The following is a 22,765-nucleotide window of genomic DNA, read 5'->3' as shown; positions in this document are numbered from 1 at the left end:
ACACACAACCATGCCCGAGGCCGGATTCGAACCTGCTACCGTAGCAGTCCCGCGGTTCCGGACTGCAGCGCCAGAACCGCTAGACCACCGCGGCCGGCGGATCCTTACCAGATTGGATTGACGGAGAGCATCGGAAAAGTTCAAGGGAGAGCATCTCGCTTTGTATTATCGCGGAATAGAGGAGAAGAATGTTACGGATGTGCTACGCGAATTTGGGTGGCAGTCATTGAAACAAAAGCGTGTTTCGTTGCGGCGAGATCTTTTTACGAAACTTCGATCTCCAACTTTCTTCTCCAAATGTGGAAATATTTTGTTGGCATGAACATACAAGCGGAGAAATGAGAACGAAAATAAGAGAAATCAGATCTCGGGCAGAAAGATTGAAGTGTTCGTATTTTTCGCGGGCTGTTGCAGTGTGGAACGGTAGAGAAATATCGTGAAAGCGGTTCGATGAACCAACTGCCAGGCACTTAAGAATGAATTGCAGAGTAGTCACGTAGATGTAGATGTAGTGTTGTCCTTTGTTGTCCATAAACGTTTTATGTCCCGCCTACATAGAAAAAAGATGTGGAATGACAAATGTTCCGAGTTGGCTGTCTAATTCACTGAGACATTGTCCTGAGAGACAAATATATTTAACTGTTACTTTAGTAATGTACCAGTAAGGGAAACCGCTGTATCCTCATTCTATTTTCTTTTTGCAAGCGATAGTGGATATATGTTGAGGGAAGCCAAATGAAATCAGTAACATAGAATTACCCCCTAGAATCATTTTCTCTCTCTCTCTCTCTCTCTCTCTCTCTGTTGTATAGTATCGCAGGAGTTACTTAGTAATCAACAGCCATCACATGTTCTTTTTTTCTTTCGTATAATTAAGAGCTGATCACTTTTTTGGTATTGAATTTGATTACAGACTTCACAAAGAAAAAGTTCACCGACAACAAAAAAGGGTAGGTAGGAGAAGGAGTACGATAAAGTGGAAAGTGAGTTCTGTACTTGAATAAAGACTATATTTGATTTTTGACATTAATCCTGCTGTCCTGTTCAGGTCTATATGACCCGAACGGTTATAAATTTCTTTTCTTGTTATTTAAATATTAAAATAACTTTTTGAAAATTGGTGACTTCGTCTGTAGATGCAAGGGCAGTACGTCGTTAATAAGTTTCCAAATATTTTAAGTCATATGGTCATAAACCTTGATGATGATGATGATGATGATGATGTCCCATACTCCGAGGAGCGTAGGGGACGATGCGGGAGACCCGCACCACCGTACACTGGAGGTGGTTTGCCATTGGCTTCCTCCGACCGTAATGTGGATGAATGATGATGATGAAGACGACACAACAACAACCAGTCATCTTGAGGCACGAAAGATCCTTAACCCCGCTGGGAATCGAACCCGGGGCCCCGTGCGCGGGAAGCTAGAACGCTACCGCTAGTGTTATACATTCGGGTCAATGTGATCCATGGCTAATATGATTTCTCTAACCACAAATACTTTCTGATTGTCTCTTATTTTATAGCAGTAAAGACTTTCGTTGCTCACAGTTACCATCAACATTCAACAAGTCAACAAAGGTGCTGCGCTTACGACAGTTTAGTTGTCATTACGATTGGCTAGTACGAAGACGAGCAGTAGAATCAGTCGCCGTGTGCGGGCGGGAATTATCTTTCTGAAACGTAATCCCAAGGTGGCAGGCCACGAACAACAACAAAACGGAACGTAGAATATTGTCGACATACCTCTCTGTTGTAATAGTGTCGCGCACGACAACGGAAGGAGCCCTGCTGTTAAAAAAAAAAAATGGCAACCAAGATCACCACTCCTGGTTGGCGGTTGAGAGTACGGTTGATATCCCACTGCAGTCTGGGGCGTCTCCATATACGTTTTCGCTGGTTACCGGGGCTCATTTCGAAGAAGGACTCATCCCAACGACAAATTCCACTCTAGTCAATGAGATTCCAGGCCAAATACGTGTCTGGTGACGCCGCAGGCAGCTGTGAGATACCAACCTGACCGCCACGCGCCTTACGGCACTACAAATAGGGGTCACGGTCTGGGGTGCCTTTTCTGCCATTTCCCTTTCACAGCAGGAAAGGTTGTCATCTGCGGCACACTCACGACACAGCAATACGTCGACGATATTCTGTGCCCTGTTCTGTTGCCCTTCATGGCAAGCAATACTGGGCTTCCTTTTCGGCAATACAGGGTGAAAAGTATTTAAACCGACAAACTCTGGGAGGTTGTAGGGGACATCAAAACAAATATTTTTCCCTATTGTCATTTTTTCCTATGAAGAGAATTTAAACCGGTAGAGGAAGATTTCTCTGGCGGCAAATTAATTAAACCAACAAATAATGGTCAAGAGACAACCCAATTTCAATTACAGTAGATTTTCAAAAATGCCTCCATTGACACGTAAACAAAGGTTACACCATTGGATCATGTTTTGTCTGACACGGGCAAAAACCCCAGGAGTATCCTGAATTGTTCCTGCTGCTGCTACTATCCGGGCAGCCAGATCCTCTTCTGATGCAACAGGAGTTGCGAAAACAAGGTTGCGCATCTCTCCCGGCACAAAAAAGTCCAGAGGGGACATATCTGGGGATCGAGCAAGCCATGGTGCAGGACCACCTCTGCCAATCCACGTTTCTGGGAACCGTCGGTCCAGGAATCGACGAACACGACGACTGAAATGTGCTGGCGCCCCGTCATGTAGGAACCACATGTGTTGTCTTGTAGGGAGCGGGACGTCTTCCAGCAATTCTGGCAATGCTCTGGCGAGAAAATTGTAATAGTGCCTGCCGTTTAATGACCTAGGTAGCAGATACGGCCCAATTAAACAGTCCCCAACAACACCGACCCACACATTAACGAAGAACCGCACTTGATGGGCCGGCCGGTGTGGCCGTGCGGTTCTAGGCGCTTCAGTCTGGAACCGCGTGACCGCTCCGGTCGCAGGTTCGAATCCTGCCTCGGGCATGGGTGTGTGTGATGTCCTTAGGTTAGTTAGATTTAATTAGTTCTAAGTTCTAGGCGACTGATGACCTCAGACGTTAAGTCGCATAGTGGTCAGAGCCATTTCGCACTTGATGAGCGCTAGTAACTGTGCCATGTGGGTTATCCTCACTCAAAACATGCGAATTGTGCATGTTGAAGACGCCATCACGCCCGAACGTTGATTTATCGGTAAACAACACAGAAGATGGGAATGTAGGATGCATTTCACACTGTTCCAGGTACCACTGCGAAAATTGTGGTCTGGGTGGATAATCAACTGGTTCCAGGTTATGGACACGCTGTAAGTGAAATGGACGTTACAATTGCTCTCGAAGGACTGTTCTTCCATGCATCTGATTCGTCCCTATGTTACGTGCAATTGCACGAGTGCTGATTGAAGGATCCCGCTCCATATGCTGCATGACAGCTTCCTCAAGTTGCAGCGCTCTTACCGTCCGACGGCGTCCCTCTGTAGGTAATCTACTAAATGACGCGGTCTCACGCAGATGTTGGTACATAGCTACGAAGGTCGTATGATGCGGGATACGGCGATTAGGATATTGTTGTTGAAAAACCCGCTGTGCAGCTCGTCCGTTGTGGTGCGCTACGTAGTACGCACCAACCATATTAGTGTCGTCACTCCAGGTGTATCGCTCCATTACTAAACAGAGACAATGCACTACTACACTGATGGACAGCAGTTGCCTACAACTGAAGAGCGTAATACGCCCTCTAACAACTAAAGATCGTAATACGGCGTCTAACAACTGTAGAGCGTAATACGGCCTCCACTGGTTTAAATAATCCCCATCGGAAATAATGACATTAGGGAAAAATATTTGTTTTGATGTCCCCTACAGCCTCCTAGAGTTTGTCGGTTTAAATACTTTTCACCCTGTATAATGCCAACCCGCACACGGCGAGAGTTACTTCTATTTGCATAGGGGGCAGCAGTGGAGCAGCGCGTTCGTCACTTGCTTAAACTGCCAAGCTCCGTCTCTCGAATAAATCATCCATTTTTTTCTGAGATTGTGATAATTTGTTTTTCCGAACATATACATTACACCTACCAATATCCGTCCCATTCCAATAATACCTTAGTAGTGTTTCGCTTCTTTTTATATTTTATTTTGCTTTTTTATTTATTTGTAGAATGTACGTTATTTTTTCCAATGATTATACAGGTTGTTGAGTACAGTAGTTACGTTGAGATGAAAGGATTAACACAAGATAGGGAAAGATGAAGGAAAGCATCAAAACATTAATTAGGACTTAAGGGGAGTAGGATGTCAAACGGGCCGACTTGGAGCAGGAGACGCACCACAGGACATTTTAATTTCCACTGTCTATACTTTTACAAATAAATTCACAAAACTTTAACAGCATGATCAGGAAGGATTCAGGATTCATACTCGTAGCAGTGGAAGCTCAAAAACGTAACAAAACACATTTTTTTACATGTGAAATTTCATCATTTTTTCACTTACTACTTGCTGCATTTGTTGCTATAGGTAGACTTTTCATCCTAAGTAAGAGAGATTCTTCAATAACTTTTGCACACCATACAAACAATAGTTACAGGTGTATGAAACTCTAGAAGATATTTAATTTATGAAAAATGAATGAACTGTTACATTTTAAACTTCATGTTTAGAAAAGATTCAAGTTTTATAGTTAATTATCTCAATTTTTCCACATTTTTTAATAGATTTGGAAAATTCTAGAGTTTTATACGCCTGTAACTCTGTTTGTATGCTATGAAAAATTCATCGAAGAATCTATCTTACTTAGGAATAAAAGTGTACCCATAGCAACAAATGCAGCCAGTAATAAGTGAAAAAATGACGAAATTTCACATGTAAAACAAGGTGTTTTGCTAAGCTTTTGAACTTCCACTGCAATGAGTGTGAGTCCTCAATCCTTCCTGGTTATGGTGACAAAGTTTTATGAATTTATTTGTAAAAGTATAGACAGCAGAAATTAAAATGTCCTGTGGTGACTCTCCTGCTCCAAGTCGGCCCGTTTGACGTCCTACCCCACTTAAAGGAAATGCATCCCGAGGTGTCACCTTCAGAATGAGCACTGTGATGCAATGTAATGGATGTTCCATCGACGCAACAAAACGGAATCCGCAGAAGATTTGAAATGTTCACTTTCGGCAGTCAGACGTGAAGCGGTACTCACCCCCAGGTCGAGGTATGTGAGGTAGAAGGGGTAGGGCACGACTATGCAGACGGCGAGCAGCCACGAGCCCATGGCGCAGATGCAGAGCGGCACCCGCGGCTTGTACGGGTACAGCACCAGCCGGTAGCGGTCCGTCGCCAGCAGCACGAACGTCAGCATCGTCACGTGCAGCGGGATGTCCTGCAACACGCGGGCACGTCTGTACACACACATACACATGCGCGCACACACACACACACACACACACACACACACACACACACACACACACAGAGTGGGCGTTATCATCTCGTCACCGGAAACATCAAAGGCATGAGAGGTGGAGGACGGCAGTGCGCGACAGGAAACAGGTATTGATACGCTGTATACGTATTCTGGAAGAGATGGTTCAAAGTACAGGTATTTCAAAGCGAATAAACGGGACTGAAAACAATGCAAATAGTAGTCGATCAAGAAGAGATAGCGGATCCAGTATTAGATTCAGAATTGAAAAAGCTCTCGAGCGGTCTACGGCGCTGCAGTCATGGTCTGTGCGGCTGGTCCCGGCGGAGGTTCGAGTCCTCCCTGGGGCATGGGTGTGTGTGTTTGTCCTTAGGATAATTTAGGCTAAGTAGTGTGTAAGCTTAGGGACTGATGACCTTAGCAGTTAAGTCCCATAAGATCTCTCACACCTTTTTTTTTTTTTTTTAAAAAAAAGAAAAAGCTCCGGAAGATATTTCTAACACGGCTGCATGCTCAGCGACCGTTTACAAAGTAAAATGAAAGCAATAACAGCCCTCTGTCACAAAAAGAAAGCTTCTTTTTTTCGTGTGAGGGCTGTTATTGCTTTACTTTTTCTTTGTAAACGGTCGCTGATCAGGCAGCCATGTTCAAAATAAGATCTCTGCATACTCAAGCATTCAATGCTGCCTCTAAATATAAGGATTTAACGAAGAAATTGCTAAGTACAGGTATGGCCGTTTAATTCAGTAAGCAATGTGAAAAAAGGGGGCTAGTCCTTAATTATGTGAAAGCATATATTAAATTCACGACTTGTAAGAAAGATACCAAGGTTTTAGACCTGCAGTTAAAAATCTCATTCCTGATACTGTTAAAAAGCAATGTGCTAAAAAAGATGTTCTCAGTGAAGAAGCATATTATCTATAATTAGAGCTCACAAATATCATCCGTATCAATTTTAATTTTAACGTTACGATTTCTGGATACAGATTAACGAAAATTTAGAAATTTGTACACAAGGCATATTCCGTAAACACAAAACGAAGCTTAGTAATTTTTTTTGTCTGTTTCCTGCAGAAACATGTTCTCAAGGTACCTTTAAGAGCAGCAGTCATGTGTTTCATAAAAGAAATTAAAATAAGACTGTGTTGTTGTCTTCAATCCAGAGACTGGTTTGATGTAGTTCTCCATGCTATTCTATTCCGAGCAAGCTTCTTCATCTCCAAGTAACTGCAGCAACCTACATCCTTCTGAACCTGCTTAGTGTAATCATCTCTTGGTCTCCCTCTACGATTTTTACCCTCCACTCTGCCCTCCAATACTAAACTGGTAATTCCTTGATGCCTCAGAAAATGTCCTACCAACCGGTCCCTTCTTCTAGTTACGTTGTCCCTCAAATTCCTCTTCTCCTCAATTCTTTTCAGTTCCTCCTCATTAGTTACGTGATATATCCATCTAATCTTCAGCATTCTTCTGTAGCACCACATTTCGAAAGCTTCTATTCTCTTCTTGTCCAAACTATTTATCATCCATGTTTCACTTCCATACATGGCTACACTCAATACAAATATTTCCCGAAAAGACTTCCTGATACTTAAATCTATATTCTATGTTATATTTCTATTCTTCATAAACTGTTTTCTTGCCATTTCTAGTCTACATTTTATATCCTCTCTTTTTCGACCATCATCTGTTATTTTGCTCCCCAATTAGCAAAACTCATCTACTACTTTAAGTGTCTCATTTCCTAATCTAATTCCCTCAGCATCACGTGATTTAATTCGACTACATTCAATTATCCTCACTTTGCTTTTGTTGATGTTCATCTTGTATCCTCCTTTCAAGACACTGTTCATTTCTTTCAACTGCTCTTCCAGGTCCTTTGCTGTCTCTAACAGAATTTTGCAAAAACTGACATAATGTCTGATGAGATACCGCAATCACTGGTTATACAATGTTACTTACAATCCGCCTCGATTGCAAAAATACTTATTCACATGACCGTTTTCGGTTCCTCTAGAACCATCTTCAGATCTGCAATTTCGGTTACAGGAGTAACCCGTTCACACACAGCAACCTTCACATGCAACGTCACAAAAAAAAAGTGTGTGACGCAGCATGTGAAGTTTGCTGTGTGTGGACGGGTTACTCCTGTAACCGAAATTGCAGATCTGAAGATGGTTCAAATGGTTCAAATGGCTCTGAGCACTATGGGACTTAACTGCTGTGGTCATCAGTCCCCTAGAACTTAGAAATACTTAAACCTAACTAACCTAAGGACATCACACACATCCATGCCCGAAGCAGGATTCGAACCTGCAACCGGAGCGGCACGCGGTTCCAGACTGAAGCGCCTAGACCGCACGGCCACACCCGGCCGGCCTGAAGATGCTTCTAGAGGACCCGAAACCCGTTATGTGAATAAACATTTTTGCAGGCAAGACGGATTATAAGTAACATTGTCTAACAGAATTACACTGTCATCGGCAAAGCTCAAGGCTTTTATTTATTGTCTATGGATTTTAATTCCTACTCCAAATTTTTGTTCAAATGCTGAAATGTGTGTGAATTTCTAAGGGACCAGACTGCTTATGTCATCGGTCTCTAGTCTTGCACACTACTTAAGTTAACTTATGCTAAGACCAACACACTCATGCCCGAGAGAGGACTCGAACCTCCGGCGGGAGGGGCCGCGCAGTCAGTGACTTGGCGCCTCTAACCGCGCGGCTACTTCGCGCTGCTCCAAATATTTCTTTTGTTTTCGTTACTGCTTGCTCAGTATACAGAGTGAACAAAATCGGGGATAGGCTACAACCCTGTCTCACTCCCTTCCCAACCACTGCTCCCTTTCATGCCAATCAACTCTTATAACAGCCATCTGGTTTCTGTAAAAATTGAAAACAGCGTTTCGCTCCATGTATTGGACCCCTGTTATCTTCAGAATCTGAGAGTATTCCAGTGAACTTTATCAAAAGCTTTATCTAAGACTACAAACGCTAGAAAAGTAGGTTTGCCTTTCCTTAGTCTAAGATAGGTCGTAAGGTCAGTATCGCCTCGCGTGTTCCAAAATTTCTACGGAAACCAAATTGACTTACCCCGAGGTTGGCTTCTATCACTTCTTCCATTCGTTTTAAAGAATTCTTGACAGTATTTTGCAGCCGTGACTTATTAAACTGATAGTTCGGTAATTTTCACAACTGTACACACCGGCTTCCTTTGGGATTGTAGTTATTATATCCTCCTTGAAGTCTGAGGTTATTTCGCCTGTCTCATACATCTTGCTCACCACATGGTAGAGTTTTATCATGGTTAGCTCTCCCAAGGCAATCAGTAGTTCAAATGGACTGTTGTCTTCTCCCGGGGCCTTGTTTCGATTTAGGTCTTTCAGTGTTCTGTCAAATTCTTCACGCAGTATCCTATCTCCCATTTCGTCTTAATCTTTATCCTCCTACATTTTCATAATACTTCCCTCAAGTACATATCCCTTGCGTAGACCCTTTATATACTACTACCACCTTTCTGCTTTCCCTTCTTTGCTTAGAACTGATTTTCCATCTCAGCTCTTGATATTCATACAAGGGATTCTTTTTGCTGCAAAGGTCTGTTTTATTTTCCTGTTGGCAGTGTCTATTTTACCCCTGGTGATATATGCCTCTAAATTCTTACATTTGTCTTCTACCCATCCCTGCTTAGCCGCTTTACACTTCCTTTCTATCTCATTTTTGAGACGTTTGTATTCCTTTTTGCCTACTTTATTTACTTAATTTTTATATTTTCTCCTTTCATCAATTAAATTCATATCTCATCTGTTACCCAAGGATTTCTGCTAGCCGTTGTCTTTTTACCTACTTGATCCTCTGCTGCTTTTACTAATTCATCTCTCAAAGCTACCCATAGTTCTCGTACTGTATTTCTTTATTCCATTCTCCTCAATCGTTCACTTAATGCTCTTTCTGAAACTCTCTACAACCTCTGGTTCTTTCAGATTATCCAGATCCCATCTCCTTAAATTTCCACCTTTTTGCAGTTTCCTCAGTTTTAATTTACAGTTCACAATCAATAGATTGTGGTCAGAGTCTACATATACCCCTGTAAATGTCTTACAGTTTAAAACCTGGTTCCTAAATCTATGTCTTACCATTATATAAACTATCTAAAATCTTCCATTCTGTCCAGGCCTCTTCCACATATAGACCCTTCTTTCATGATTCTTAAACCAAATGTTAGCTATGATTATGTTATGCTCTGTGCAAAATTCTACCAGACGCCTTCCTCTTTCATTCCTTATCTCCATTCCATATTCACCTACTACTTTTCCTTTGCTTCCTTTTCTTACTGCTGAGTTCCAGTCCCCGATGGCTATTAAATTTTCGTCTCCCTTCACTATCTGAATAATTTCTTCTATCTCATCATACATTTCTTCAATCTCTACGTCATATGCGGAGCTAGTTGGCACATAATCTCTGTACTACCATGGTGGACGTGGGCTTCGTGTCTATCTTGCTTACAATAATGCGTTACTGTGCTGTTCGTTGTAACTTACCCGCGCTCCTAATTTTTTATTTCTTTATGAAACCTACTATTGCATTACCCCTATTTGATTTTGTATTAATAACCATATATTCACCTGACCAGAAGTCTGGTTCCTACTGCCACCGAACGTCACTAATTCCACCTATATCTAACATTAACCTATCCATTTCCTTTTTCAAATTTTCTAACCTACTGCCCGATTAAGGAATCTCACATTCCACTCTGCGATCCGTAACTTTTAAAAAGAATAAAATTGTCTTACTTGAAAAAGGCCTAAAGTACAATGTCATGCCCAACTTGGCAGAGAAAAATTGTATTACAAAACATGCTTACCGACCTAAAAATTGTACTTGATTGTATAAACATGGATAATTCATGTCAAACTAGAATTGCTTTTGACGTAGCTAACACTCTCAGTAAAAACACAGCCTGTTTTCAAAATGTTACGCATAACGATAGGAAGTTGGTTCAGATTACTAATAACAAACTTAAAGCAGCTGATGCTTTAACAATTAAGTCTGACAAAGTTTGTTCTTTAGTTATTGTCTACAATTCTAAATACATTTCTCAAAACTTAGATTCTTTTAACGAAAATAATATTTCGGAACTGCATGAGTATCCGACTCCGGAATAAGAAAAATAAGTCAGCTCAGCTATAAACGACTCAACATTTTTTATCAAACCTTTTCATAAGAAAATGCTTATCAACATGATCCCTCAGCCCCCAAAACTTGGTTCTCAATTTAAAAGTCACAATCCTAACCATCCGATACGCCCAATTTCCAATAGTATGAATAGCGCGTACATTGATTTAGCCAAATTTCTGTATGAAACTCTGAAAAAAATCATTCGTCTTCGAGAACAATTATTCCATCCCCAATATTCACGCCTTAGTCCACAAAATAAAAGATTTAGATGCAGCCCAGATACCAAGTTCCTTGCACTACACATCAAAAACCTTTATACAAACGTTCCCGTATCCCGTACAAGAAACGCTTAGGATCGTAGAAGAAAAAAATTAGGTCATTTCTAAAAATAACTTTCAGATGAGCAAATCACGGGCTATATGAATCTAATCACAGTCGTAACCGAATACAACTATTCTGAATGTAATATATAATTGTTTCAGCAATACGATGGTTTCGCTATGGGAAATCCGTTAGCCGGTATCCTTGCTGAAATTGTCATTAGCTCTCTACAATAAAAGTTTTTCAACTGTTTCTCAGATACAGCGATAGGCATTCTCTCCTATTTCAGATATGTTGATGATATTCTAGTCAGCTACAAAGACCTGTTGAAGGCATTGATCGTTTTTTCAATCTCTTCAATGAACTTCAGCAAAAAAAGTGTCCTTGACCAGTGAATTCGAAAACGAGACCCGTCAGTTGAACTTCCTTGACTTGACGCTTACAGCAGAAGAAAAGGAAATATCTTGTTTTTCATAAAGAAAAATGCGTCTTCCATGCACCCACAATCTCATACAGACGCTTTCTTTCACTCTGCTATTCACAGAGTTACTTCTATTCCACTTTCGAGGGAAAAATTCGAGGAAGAAATTAATTTAATCAAAACGATAGCAGTTAATAGCGAATACGAACTTGCCATCGTACATGACATCCTTAAAAAGAAAACTGTTGAAAGAGTTACCACACTCGGCACCTCTATCATTGAATCCAGTCTAAAGAGTTTTTTTTCTATTCCTTTCTCGGTGCCCATCTCCTATCAGATTCAACGCCATCTTCGTAATAAATACAGGTGTAAAGTCGCCTTTTCAGCCAATAACAGACTGAAAATTTTTTTATTCTTAATTTAAAAGTCTGGAACCGCGCAACCGCAACGGTCGCAGGTTCGAATCCTGCCTCGGGCATGGATGTGTGTGATGTCCTTAGGTTAGTTAGGTTTAAGTAGTTCTAAGTTCTAGGGGACTGATGACCTCATATGTTAAGTCCCATAGTGCTCAGAACCATTTGAACCATAATTTAAATTTGAACCGTTCCCCTTTAGGAAACTCTGGTGTCTATCAGATTTTTTGTGACTCAGTTCATAGGACAAACAGGACGTGCCAGATACAAAGAACATCTTTTAAGAAAGAACGGCAATAGCACCCGAAATTCGTCTTTTGCCGACCACCTTCCGATTGCAGATTACGCACCTAAAGCTGTTCACGATCAACATTTTGCGCACTGAGAAGAAAGGGCGTAGATTAAATGTACTCGTAGAATTAGAAATTTTCAAACATAGTTCTCGAAGTGAAGACGTCTTTCTTAGTGAGCAGCTACAATTACGTAATAAAAGCTCCTTCAACGGTATAAAGACGTTACTTGTGATTTTATTTCGTGTTCCCTCGTGCAGTTACCGAAATATTTTTTTACCTAAGTCGACTCATAATTTTTTGTTTATTGAATTGTTTATACTGTCTGCATTTCGTGTTATCCCGTTTTTCTACTCGCTGAGTTATTCAGCTCACTTTGTAATTCTATAATGGCGTTTTCAGCCTTTAAACTGTACTTCTAAGCCCTTATGAAGACAAAATGTTACCTTATCTGCTGCTGTCAGATAAAATATTGCCTTTGACTTCATGTGCTAAATAATGTTGATCATAATATTTATCTGCCTATAGTTTGAATGTTATATAGACTTTGTATTTGCGACTTCCAGATGGCACTCTTGGTGTAATGTTCACCTGCTCGTAATTGCTAATGCGGGTGCCTTAGTCTGATGCTACCTGTAGCTCGACATGTGTAAGCAGCCCATAGTGGCTCGACTTCCGTGTATTGTATTTCAAAAATTTTGGGACTAAAGCTTTAACGCTTGATATTTATTTTACACGTGACATATAAGTACTGTTTCTTTCTTGTTCTGTTAGTCACTATTTACAATTTAAAAAAAATTTCCTGTAGTTTTGTTCTCATGTTATAGGCCAGGTTTAGTGTTTTACTTCTGATGAAGGCACTCATAGTAGTGCCGAAACGTAGGTCAAAAGACTCCTTTTTTACGACCGAGGGCTGTTATTGCATTAATTTTAGCTCTGGAAGACCTACAATCAGATAAGGCAGTAGGGATAGACAACATTTCCCTAGAATTTTTAAAATCATTAATGGAAGTGGCAATGAAACGACTATTCACGTTAGTGCCTAGAAAGCATGAATCTGACGATATACCATCCGACTTGCGGAAAAATATTACACACAATTCCGAAGACATCAAGAGCCGACAAGTGCGAGAATTATCGCAAAATCAGTTTAACATCTCATGTATCCAAGTTGCTGAGAAGAATAATATGCAGAATAATGGAAATTAAAATTGAAGGTTTGTTAGATGAAGACCAGTTTGGGTTTCGAAAACGTAAAGCCACCAGAGAGGCAGTTCTGACGTTGCGATTGATAACGGAAGCTAGACTAAAGAAAAATCAAGACATGTTCATAGTATTTGTCGACTTGCAAAACCCGTTCGATAATGTTAAATGATGCAAGATGTTCGAAATTCTGAGAAACAGCAATAGGGAGAGACGGGTAATAGCCGGTATGTGCAAAAACCAAGAAAGAATAATAAGAATGAAAGACTAAGTACGGAGTGCTCGGATTAAAAGTGTTGTAAGAGAGGGCTGTATCTTTTCACCCCTACTGTTGAATCTGTAATTGGAGCAGCAATGACTGAAATGACAGAAAGGTTGGGAGTGAAATTACAATTCAGGGTGAAAAGATATCAAAGATATGATTCGCTGATGACATTGCTGTCCTCAATGAAAGCGAAGAAGGATTATATGTTCTGCTGAATCAAATGAACAGTCTACTGGACAGGAAATGTGGACTGATGGTAAATGATGAAGTATGAAAGTAATGAGAAGTAGCAGAAATGAGAGCAATGAGAAACTAAACATCAGCATTGGTAATCACGACGTAGATGAAGTTAAGGAATTTTGCTAACAAGGGATCAAAGTAACCCATAACGGACGGTGGAAGGAAGGACATAAAAAGTAGACAAGCATTGGCAAAAAGGGTGTTCCTGGCCAAGACAGGTACCAAACATAGACATTAATTTGAGGAACATGTTTCTGAGAATCTAAATTTGGAGCGCGGCATTGTATGGTAGTGACACAAAGTTTGTGAGAAAGCCGGGACCATTTGAGACGTGAAAATTAGGTAGGCTGATAATGTAAGGAATGGGGAGGTTCTCCGCAGAATCGGTAAGAAAGGAATATATGGAAACACTGGTAAGGAGAAGGTACAGGTTGATAGGACATCTGTCAAGACATCTGGGGATAACTTCTATGGTACTAGAGGGAGCTGTAGAGGGTAAAAACTGTAGACAGACATTGGAATATATCCAGCAAATAACTGAGGACGTAGGTTGCAAGTGCTACTCTGGGATGAAGAGGTTTCAAAGGAGATGGGCGCATGAAACAAGTCTTGTCGGTGCCAGATAGAATGTTTCGTACTTCACTGTCTAATTAAATTTCTACGTTCTTCTGCACAAGTATATTTCAGATGTTTTCAGTTTCTTTTCCTCCAATATTTGACTACAGTACAGGATGGCAGGACATCAGTTAAGACATCAGGACTGACTTCCTGGTACTAGATGAAGCTGTGGACTGAGACGAAGATTGGAATACATCCAAATATAATTGAGGACGTTCGTTGCATGTGCTACTCTTTGATGGTTCAAATGGCTCTGGGCACTATGGGACTTAACTTCTGAGGTCATCAGTCCCCTAGAACTTAGAACTACTTAAACCTAACTAACCTAAGGACATCACACACATCCATGCCCGGGGCAGGATTCGAACCTGCTGCCGACTCTCTGATGAAGAGGTTAGCATAAGAGAGGAATTCGTGACGGTCCACATCAAACCAGTCTTCAACTTATAATATTTAAAGAAGTACTTCATAACCAAGATCCCAATATTTATTTTGAACTGATGACTGGTTTGAATAGCAATTTCCTGTCATCGTCAGAGCTCATCCTTTTCCGAAGTTGACAGGAAAGTACTGTTGAAACCGGTCACTAGTTCAAAATAAATATTTAAATGCGATCTCTTCAAATATAACAATCTACAGACCGCCCACTGGTCAGAATGTCTTTAATATACTACAGTTACAAATAACACATCAGACGAAAGAGCAACTCATTCACTTTTTCTTACAAGTGTTCAAAGCGGACACCAATCATTCCACATCGAGTCGACAGGCGAGTTCTTCCTAAATTTTGCAGTGTGTCCGGAGTAAATGTTGCAACAATGACGTTTCTAAGATCGAGTACGTCAGCTGGTAGCCGAGGCACAAACAAATGATCCTTTATGAACACCCAAAGGTAAAAATTTCATGGCACAAGATCGTGTGTGAGCGTGGAGGTGAGGCAAAACTCACTCTCTCTTCCTTGCGGCCATTCTAGCGGTCGGGTACAACGGCGTTTAAGCAACCGTGTACAGAATGAAGCCGGTACGGCGGCCCACCACCTTGCTGCAAAATAGCGTCCTGTGGTTCATCTTCTTCCAACTGATGAAGCTCTTAGGCATCAAGATAAGAAACATCAGGTACCATTGCTTTATCGGAAAAGAAAGACCCATTAGCTTTCCATCGGGATATGCCACAAAAAACATCCAATTTAGGGGAGCCTCATTCCCGCTGTACCATCTCGTGTGGATGCACACATCACGTGCGTTCGCATTCCCACTATGGTAAAATGTCGATTAATCACGGAATACAACAAAATTAAGAAAATCTTCAGTATCATGCAGTAATATGTCGTTTGCAAATTTTGCACGTAATCTGTAGACTATAGGCTATAGAGCTTGTAACAACCGTAAATGATAAGGACATAGTTGCAAGCGACTCCTTAAAAGTGTCCACTCAGACATCACTGGAATAACTAATTCACGACTAGCCTTTCGAACTGATTTCTTGGGGTCAAGCGTGAAATACTCGCTTTTTTCAGCCAGTCTTCGTCGATTCATACTCTTCCCTTTGATAGGTATACAAATCAAATGGTTCAAATGGCTCTGAGCACTATGTGACTTAACTTCTGAGGTCATCGGTGGCCTAGAACTTAGAACTATTTAAACCTAACTAACCTAAGGACATCACAAACATCCATGCCCGAGGCAGGACTCGAACCTGCGACCGTAGCGGTCGCGCGGCTCCAGACTGTAACGCCTAGAACCGCTAAGCCACCCCGGCCGGCGGTATACAAATGTAAGTGAGTTGCTCCTTCCTTCGAGGTATTACTTATAATTGTTAGCTGAATGTAATAAATCCTAGAAAAGCCCTAAAACCCGTATATTCATTTTGAAACGCCTGATATTTCAATGGTACAAGTTCATGAAATGTTAGTTACGTGCCGCACTTGCACTCGAATCAAAAACCTTGCCTTTTGCGTGCAATCCACGTTCGTCTCAAGACATGTCAAACTACCAGTACCTCTCACCTACTTTTCAAATGTCTCAGTAGTTCTTCAGCACATATTGCAGGAGGAGCACTCCTGCAAGAAAGGACATCGTAAGTTGGTTGGTTGGTTTAAAGGAGAGAGGGGAAAGGACCAAACTGCAAGGTCATCGGTCCCTTGTTCCGGGTAAAATAAATACACAAGGGAAAGAAGAGAAGAATGGAGACTTACAGCACAATAACAGGAGAATGGAAGAACCAGAAGAACGACAGAAGGACAACCAACACTACTATGGACAAAACAGGAAAAGAAAACAACAGAGAGAAGCAAGAAAGAGGTAGAAGGGATAAAAACAAGAGAGCAGATGACCATTGTTGGCCGACCATGAGAATAAAAAGGAAAAGTCAGCCACTCTGCGACACATTAAAACAGCCGTCTAAATGCATTAGAGTGGAGAACACTAAGGGCTAAAGGACCTGTGCGAAAACTTATACACAATGATAAAACCCACTGTCACACATGAAACGTAAAACTAAAATAGCCAATGAGGCATTATCAGCTAAAATTAATGGCAACCAGTCTGGTAACTGAACAGTCCGTCGCAGGGCAGCCAAAGAAGGACAGCTCACCAAGATATGGGCCACTGTCAGCCAGGCACCGTACCGACACTGAGGTGGCTCATCACGGCGCAGGAGTTAGCCGTGTGTCACCCAAACGTGGCCAGTGCAGAGCCAACAGAGAACCACAGAGTCCCTGCGAGAGGCTCGCGTGGAAGTCTTCCACACATTCGTAGTCTCCTTAATGGCGCGCAGTTAGTTGTCCATACTGAGGTTATGGCACACCGTCTCCCAAATCCGCAAAACCTTGCGGCGTAATACTGAATGCAGGTCAGTTACAGAAAAGCCGATCTCCATGAGCGGTTTCCGCGTAGCCTTTTTGGCCAGCCCGTCGGCAAGTTCGTTGCCTGGGACGTGACCTGGGGTTCAGACTAACACCACTGAACGACTGGACCTTTCCAGCGCATAGATGGACTCCTGGATGGTCGCCACCAAAGGATGATAAGGGTAGCGCTGGTCGATAGCTTCTAGGCTGCTCAAGGAGTCAATACACAGACGAAACGACTGCCCAGGGCATGAACAGGTGTGCTCAAGAGCACGAGATATAGCCACCAGCTCTGCAGTGAAAACACTGCAGCCATCGGGCAAGGAATGCTGTTCAATATATCCTTCATGGACATAAGCGAAGCCGACGTGATCGTCAGCCATGAACCATCGGTGTAAACCACTTCATGGCCTTAGTACATGTCAAGAGTTAAGAGGAAGTGGCAGCAGAGAGCCACAGGATTGACTGAGCCCTTAGGTCCAGGTGAAAGGTCCAGCGAAGCCGCGGCCTAGGTGTACATGGAGGTGTACGTGAATGGACCTCAAGTATAGGTGGTAAAGACTAAGACTCCAGTTAAAAAAGAAGGGATCAAACACGAACTGCAATTGGAAGCCCTGACCTGGGTCGCCGATGTGGGAGATGAACCACCAAGAGTGGGAAAAGGAGACTGTAATTCGGATCCGCAGGAGAACTATGAACGTGTCCAACGTAACTGGCCAGCTGCTGTGGATGCCTAACCTGCAATGGAGGGACTCCAGCCTCCACCAGGATGCTGGTCACCAGACTCATCGTAAAGGCTCAAGTCGCTAGGCGAACGCCACAGTGGTGCACTGAGGGCGCAGCCGAACTGTAAACCAGACTGCTATAGTCAAGGCGGAATTGAACAACATCTCTGTAGAGCTGCAGTAGCTTAGAGCACTCTGCACCCCAGTTGGTGTTGCTCAGGCAGTGGAGGACATTAAGGTGCTGCCAGCACTTCTGTCTAAGCTGACGAAGGTGAGGAAGTCAAGTCAATTGGGGGTCGACAACCAGTCCTAAGAATCCATTTGGCTCCACTACAGTGAGTGGATAGTTATTAAGGTAAAGTTCTGGTTCTGGATGAACGGAACGACGCCGACAGAAGTGCATAACACACGACTTGGCGGCCGAAAACAGGAAGTCCTGGGTTAGAGCCCATGACTGCGCCTTGTGGATGGCTCCCTGTAGGCGCCACTCAGCTACACCAGTACTGGTGGAGCAGTACTAAGTGCAGAAGTCGTCTACATACAGAGAAGATGAGACAGACGGCCCTACAGCTGCTGCTAGACCATTAATAACTACTAAAATTAGAGATAGACTCAATACAGAACCCTGATGGACCCCATTTCCTGGATATGGGGGGAACTACGGGAGCCACCAACTTGGACAAGGAAAGTACGAAGCGACAGGAAATTTTGGATAAAAATCAGGAGGAGGCCTTGGAGATCCCACTCGTATAATGTGGCAAGGGTATGATGTCACCAGGTCATGTCATAAACTTTTCGTAAATCAAAAAAGACGGCAATCAGGTGTTGGTGACTGGAAACTTCTTTTTGGATGGCAGACGCGAGGAACACAAGATTATCAGTGGTAGAGCGACCCTGGCGGAAGCTGCCCTGACATGGAGCCAATAGGCCACGTGACTCCAGGACCCAACCCAACTGCCAACACACCATACATTCGAGCAGCTTACAAAGAACGTTGGTGAGGCTGATGGGCCGATAGCTATCTACATCAAGCGGGTTTCACCGGGTTTGAGCACCGGAATGATGATGCTCTGCCGCCATTGCGATGGAGGACGCCATCCCACCAGATCCGGTTGAAGATGTCGCTTGTAGTCAGATGAGAGATGTTTAATCATTTGACTGTGGATCTGATCTGGCCCAGGAGCAGTGTCGGGTCGATGTGCAAGAGCACTGAGGAGCTCCCACTCTGTAAATGGGGAGTTATGGGATTCACTGTGGCGTGTAGTGAACGAGAGAACTTTCCCTTCCAGCCACCATTTGTGAGTGCGAAAGGCTGGGGGTTATTCTCCAATGCAGAGGCTCGAGCATAGTGCTCAGCAATCCAGATTGTGTCGGTAGATAACATGCGTTTTATGTTAACACCTGTTTGGATCTCGTACCCACAAACATATTTGATCCTTGCCCAGAATTGGGAAGGTGACGTATGGCACCCAATGGTCGAGATGTATCTTTCCCAACATTCCTGCTTCTGTCGTTTGACAAGTTGGTGAACGTGGGCACGGAGCCATTTAAAGCTCCAGGGATAGGTGCCGCTTATGCCATTGTAGAACTCGTGACGCTCCTTAATTGCTTCAGCGACTTCCTGCGACCACCAAGGGACTGCCTTTCACCAGAGGCACCCTAAAGAGCGAGGGATCACGTATTCTGTCGCAGAAAGGATTGTTGTACTCATCTGCTCAACCATCACTTCGATGTTCCCATGTGGGGGGGATTCAATTGTGAGAGCAGGGATGAACGTTTCTCAGTCTGCCTCATTTAAAGCCCATCTGGGCATGCGTCTGTGGGCCTGACGCTGGGGCAGTGACAGGAAGATGGGGAAGTGGTCTCTACCACACAGTGTTCTCCAGTGGATAGATGGGAGAAGTCCTTGGCTGCAGATTGATAAATCAATATCCGAGTAAATACCATGAGCCACACTGAAAGGTATGGTGGCCCCAGTATTTAAGAGGCAGAGGTCGAAATGCAACAGCAAAGTTTCGACATATCAGCCTCGGCCAGTAAGCATTAAAATCTCCCAGAAGTAGGAAAGGTTTAGGGAGTTGATCAATCAGTGCAGCTAATACATTCAGGGGTGCTGCACCATCACGAGGAAAATATGCATTGCAAACAGTTATTTCCTGCATCGTCTTTATTCTGACAACCACAGCTTCAAGAGGGGTTTGAAGGGGCACTGGATAACTACACATGGAGTTTAGGACATAAACACAAACTCCAACTGACACTCGATTATAGTTGCTGCGGTTCCTGTAATACTCCTTATAGGCATGGAGAGCAGGGGTCCACATTGCCAGGAACCAGGTTTTCTGGAGGGCAATGCAGAAAGCATGTGTAAAGCTTAACAGTTACTATAGCTCAGCCAGGCTGTGGAAAAAACCACCGCAGTTCCACTGCAGGATGAGGTCATCTTGAGACTGGGAAGGCATGGAACATTCAGGGTCATCTGCTGCCACCGAATTATTGCCTGAACAGTCTATATCCTTTGTGTCTGAGGGTCCGGCGAGATCTAGGTCCTCAACTGCAGATGCAGAGCTTGTAGGTAGCAGTGGACTGGGTGCCACTGCAGGCCCCTTGGTCTGGGGGATCTTCTTGTTGGATTTCTCTTGCTGCTCCTGGTGTTTCCCTGGCTGGGAGGACTTCACTGAATCAGTCTCCAGGACTCAGGATGCGTGTGAAGTCTTACAACCAGCTGCTTTTGGGCTTCTCAGAGACTGGTGGATGTCGTCTTTTCCACTAGCAGAAACCTGGTTAAGGGAATGACCCAAGGGACCCCTTCCTAGTGACAGAATCTGAAGAAGACTTACGCTTCTCTGGTGCATAAGAGGGGACTCACATTCCCAATGGTTTGAGTTGTGTTGCTCCCAAAGTAGGTGGTGCAGGAGCAACAGGGAGGGAAATGCCCCCCCCCCCACCATTAAGGGCGCAGGTGTAGTCTTCCGGCACTGAGGTGACTGGGTTTGACGGAGTTCATGGGGCCAGAACTGCTGTAGCGGCGGCATAATACAATGTCATACATAAAGGATGTAGGCATTCAAATTTCCTCTTAACTGGCATAACAGAGGATAGGACAGATGAGGGATTTGTAGGTATGGAGGATGGTGGAAGGAATCAGTCCCCATGTCCAGCCAGACAGGAGTTTCAGGAGGCAGAGGTGGGAATGGTCTTTTTGCTGGATGGTCAGGAGATGAAGGGTCCAGATCAGGTGATGGTCAAGAGTGAGGTCAAGGTATCTCAAGATGGGGGTGATCAGGATTGGGTGTGGGTATTGCGACCTACGATGACTGCCTGGTCTTTGGAGTGGTTGATACAAAGGAACCACTGGTTACACCATGTTGTGAGCTGGTCGAGGTGGGTTTGGAAGGTGTGTTGGGACTGTTATAGGGTAGGATAGAGAGCCATGAAGGCAGTGTCATAAGCTTATTGGAGGAGGTGGGCAGGTGGGGGTGGCTTGGGCATATCGGAAGTGTACAGGAGATAGAGGAGAGGGGAGACGAAGTGGCCCTGGGGGACGTCATAAGTGGGATAAAAGATACGGGAGTTGGTATCATGGAGTGTGACATAGGAAGAACGGCATGAGAGGAAGGAAGTGACCAGACTGACAAAACTGATAGGCAGGGCACAGGTTTGAACTTTAAAGAGGAGACCAGGATGCCATACATGTTCGAAGGCATTTTGGAAGTCGAGTTTTGGTTCAAATGGTTCAAATGGCTCTGAGCACTATGGGACTTAACAGCTGAGGTCATCAGTCACCTAGAACGTAGAACTACTTAAACCTAACTAACTTAAGGACATCACACACATCCATGCCCGAGGCAGGATTCGAACCTGTGACCGTAGCGGTCGCGCGGTTCCAGACTCTAGCGCCTAGAACCGCTCGGCCACAACGGCAGGCTCGAGGGAAACAAAAATGGCGGAGTTAAGTGGAGGGAGAGAAGATGGACAAGGTTAAGGAGTTGGTCTTCGGCAGAGAAGAAGGGTCGAAAGCCACACTGAGTAAGGGGGAGGAGGTGCTGGTGATTGAGGTGGTGATGGATAAGACGGGAGAGGATTGATTTGAGGACCTTACTGAAGATGGAGGTGAGGCAGAAGGGACGATAGGAAGAGAGGATGGAAGCGGGTTTTGTTGGGTTTGAGGAATAAGAGGAAGCAGGAAGTCTTCCACAGGTCGGGGTAGAAGCCGGTAGAGAAGATGACGTTGTATAAATTGGCAAGGACATTCAGGAAGTAGAAGTGGCATTCTCAGAGGTGGCGGTAGGTGACACAGTCGTGACCAGGGCCCTTGTTGCGTTTTAACTGGAGGATAAGCTTAATGTCGTGTGCTGTGGAGTGTTTATGTCGGAGAGGGGCAACTGCCCCAAGTACTGGAGACTGGGAGCAAGTGGAGCGACCGAGTATTCGGCGCGTTCCATGACGCTGGGGAAAAGGGAATAGTCAAAGTGGGGGTCATCAGGGACGGAGAAGATCTCGGAAAGGTGGGAAGCGAAGTGGTTGGCCTTACTGAGGTTGTCAGGAAGGGGCGGTGGTTATGGAGGAGGGGCTAATGGGGTGCGGAATGGGAACCAGTAAGGCGATGGAAGGCTGTACAGTGCTTTGAGGAGTTGATAGGAAGGGTGGTGTTGAGTCGTCTGCAGGTTTGGCACCATTCCCGGCGTTTCTTTGCTGTAATGAGGTTCCATGCGTGTCGCTGTATTTTCCGGTGGCGTTGGATTGTATCCCTGTCGCGAGTGCGGTGATGGCTAGCTCACATCGCTAACTTCATACCTAGAAACGTGGCGCGGAGACGCGTGTGCAAAGCCATCC

The 22,765-nt window shown here is 43.7% G+C and overlaps 1 protein-coding gene across 1 annotated transcript in view; it reads right to left on the bottom strand.

The window, feature by feature from the left end:
- Positions 1–22,765, bottom strand: part of LOC126225410 (prolactin-releasing peptide receptor-like) — a 593,024-nt gene that overhangs the window by 281,192 nt on the left and 289,067 nt on the right. Inside the window, exon 2 of the mRNA XM_049942212.1 lies at positions 5,190–5,369. Coding sequence (XP_049798169.1) covers positions 5,190–5,369 — 180 coding nt within the window. The remainder of the gene's footprint in view (positions 1–5,189; positions 5,370–22,765) is intronic.

This window comes from Schistocerca nitens, chromosome 1, assembly GCF_023898315.1.
Source record: "Schistocerca nitens isolate TAMUIC-IGC-003100 chromosome 1, iqSchNite1.1, whole genome shotgun sequence".
Lineage (NCBI taxonomy): Eukaryota > Metazoa > Arthropoda > Insecta > Orthoptera > Acrididae > Schistocerca > Schistocerca nitens.
This window is presented reverse-complemented; position numbering and strand designations above follow the sequence as displayed.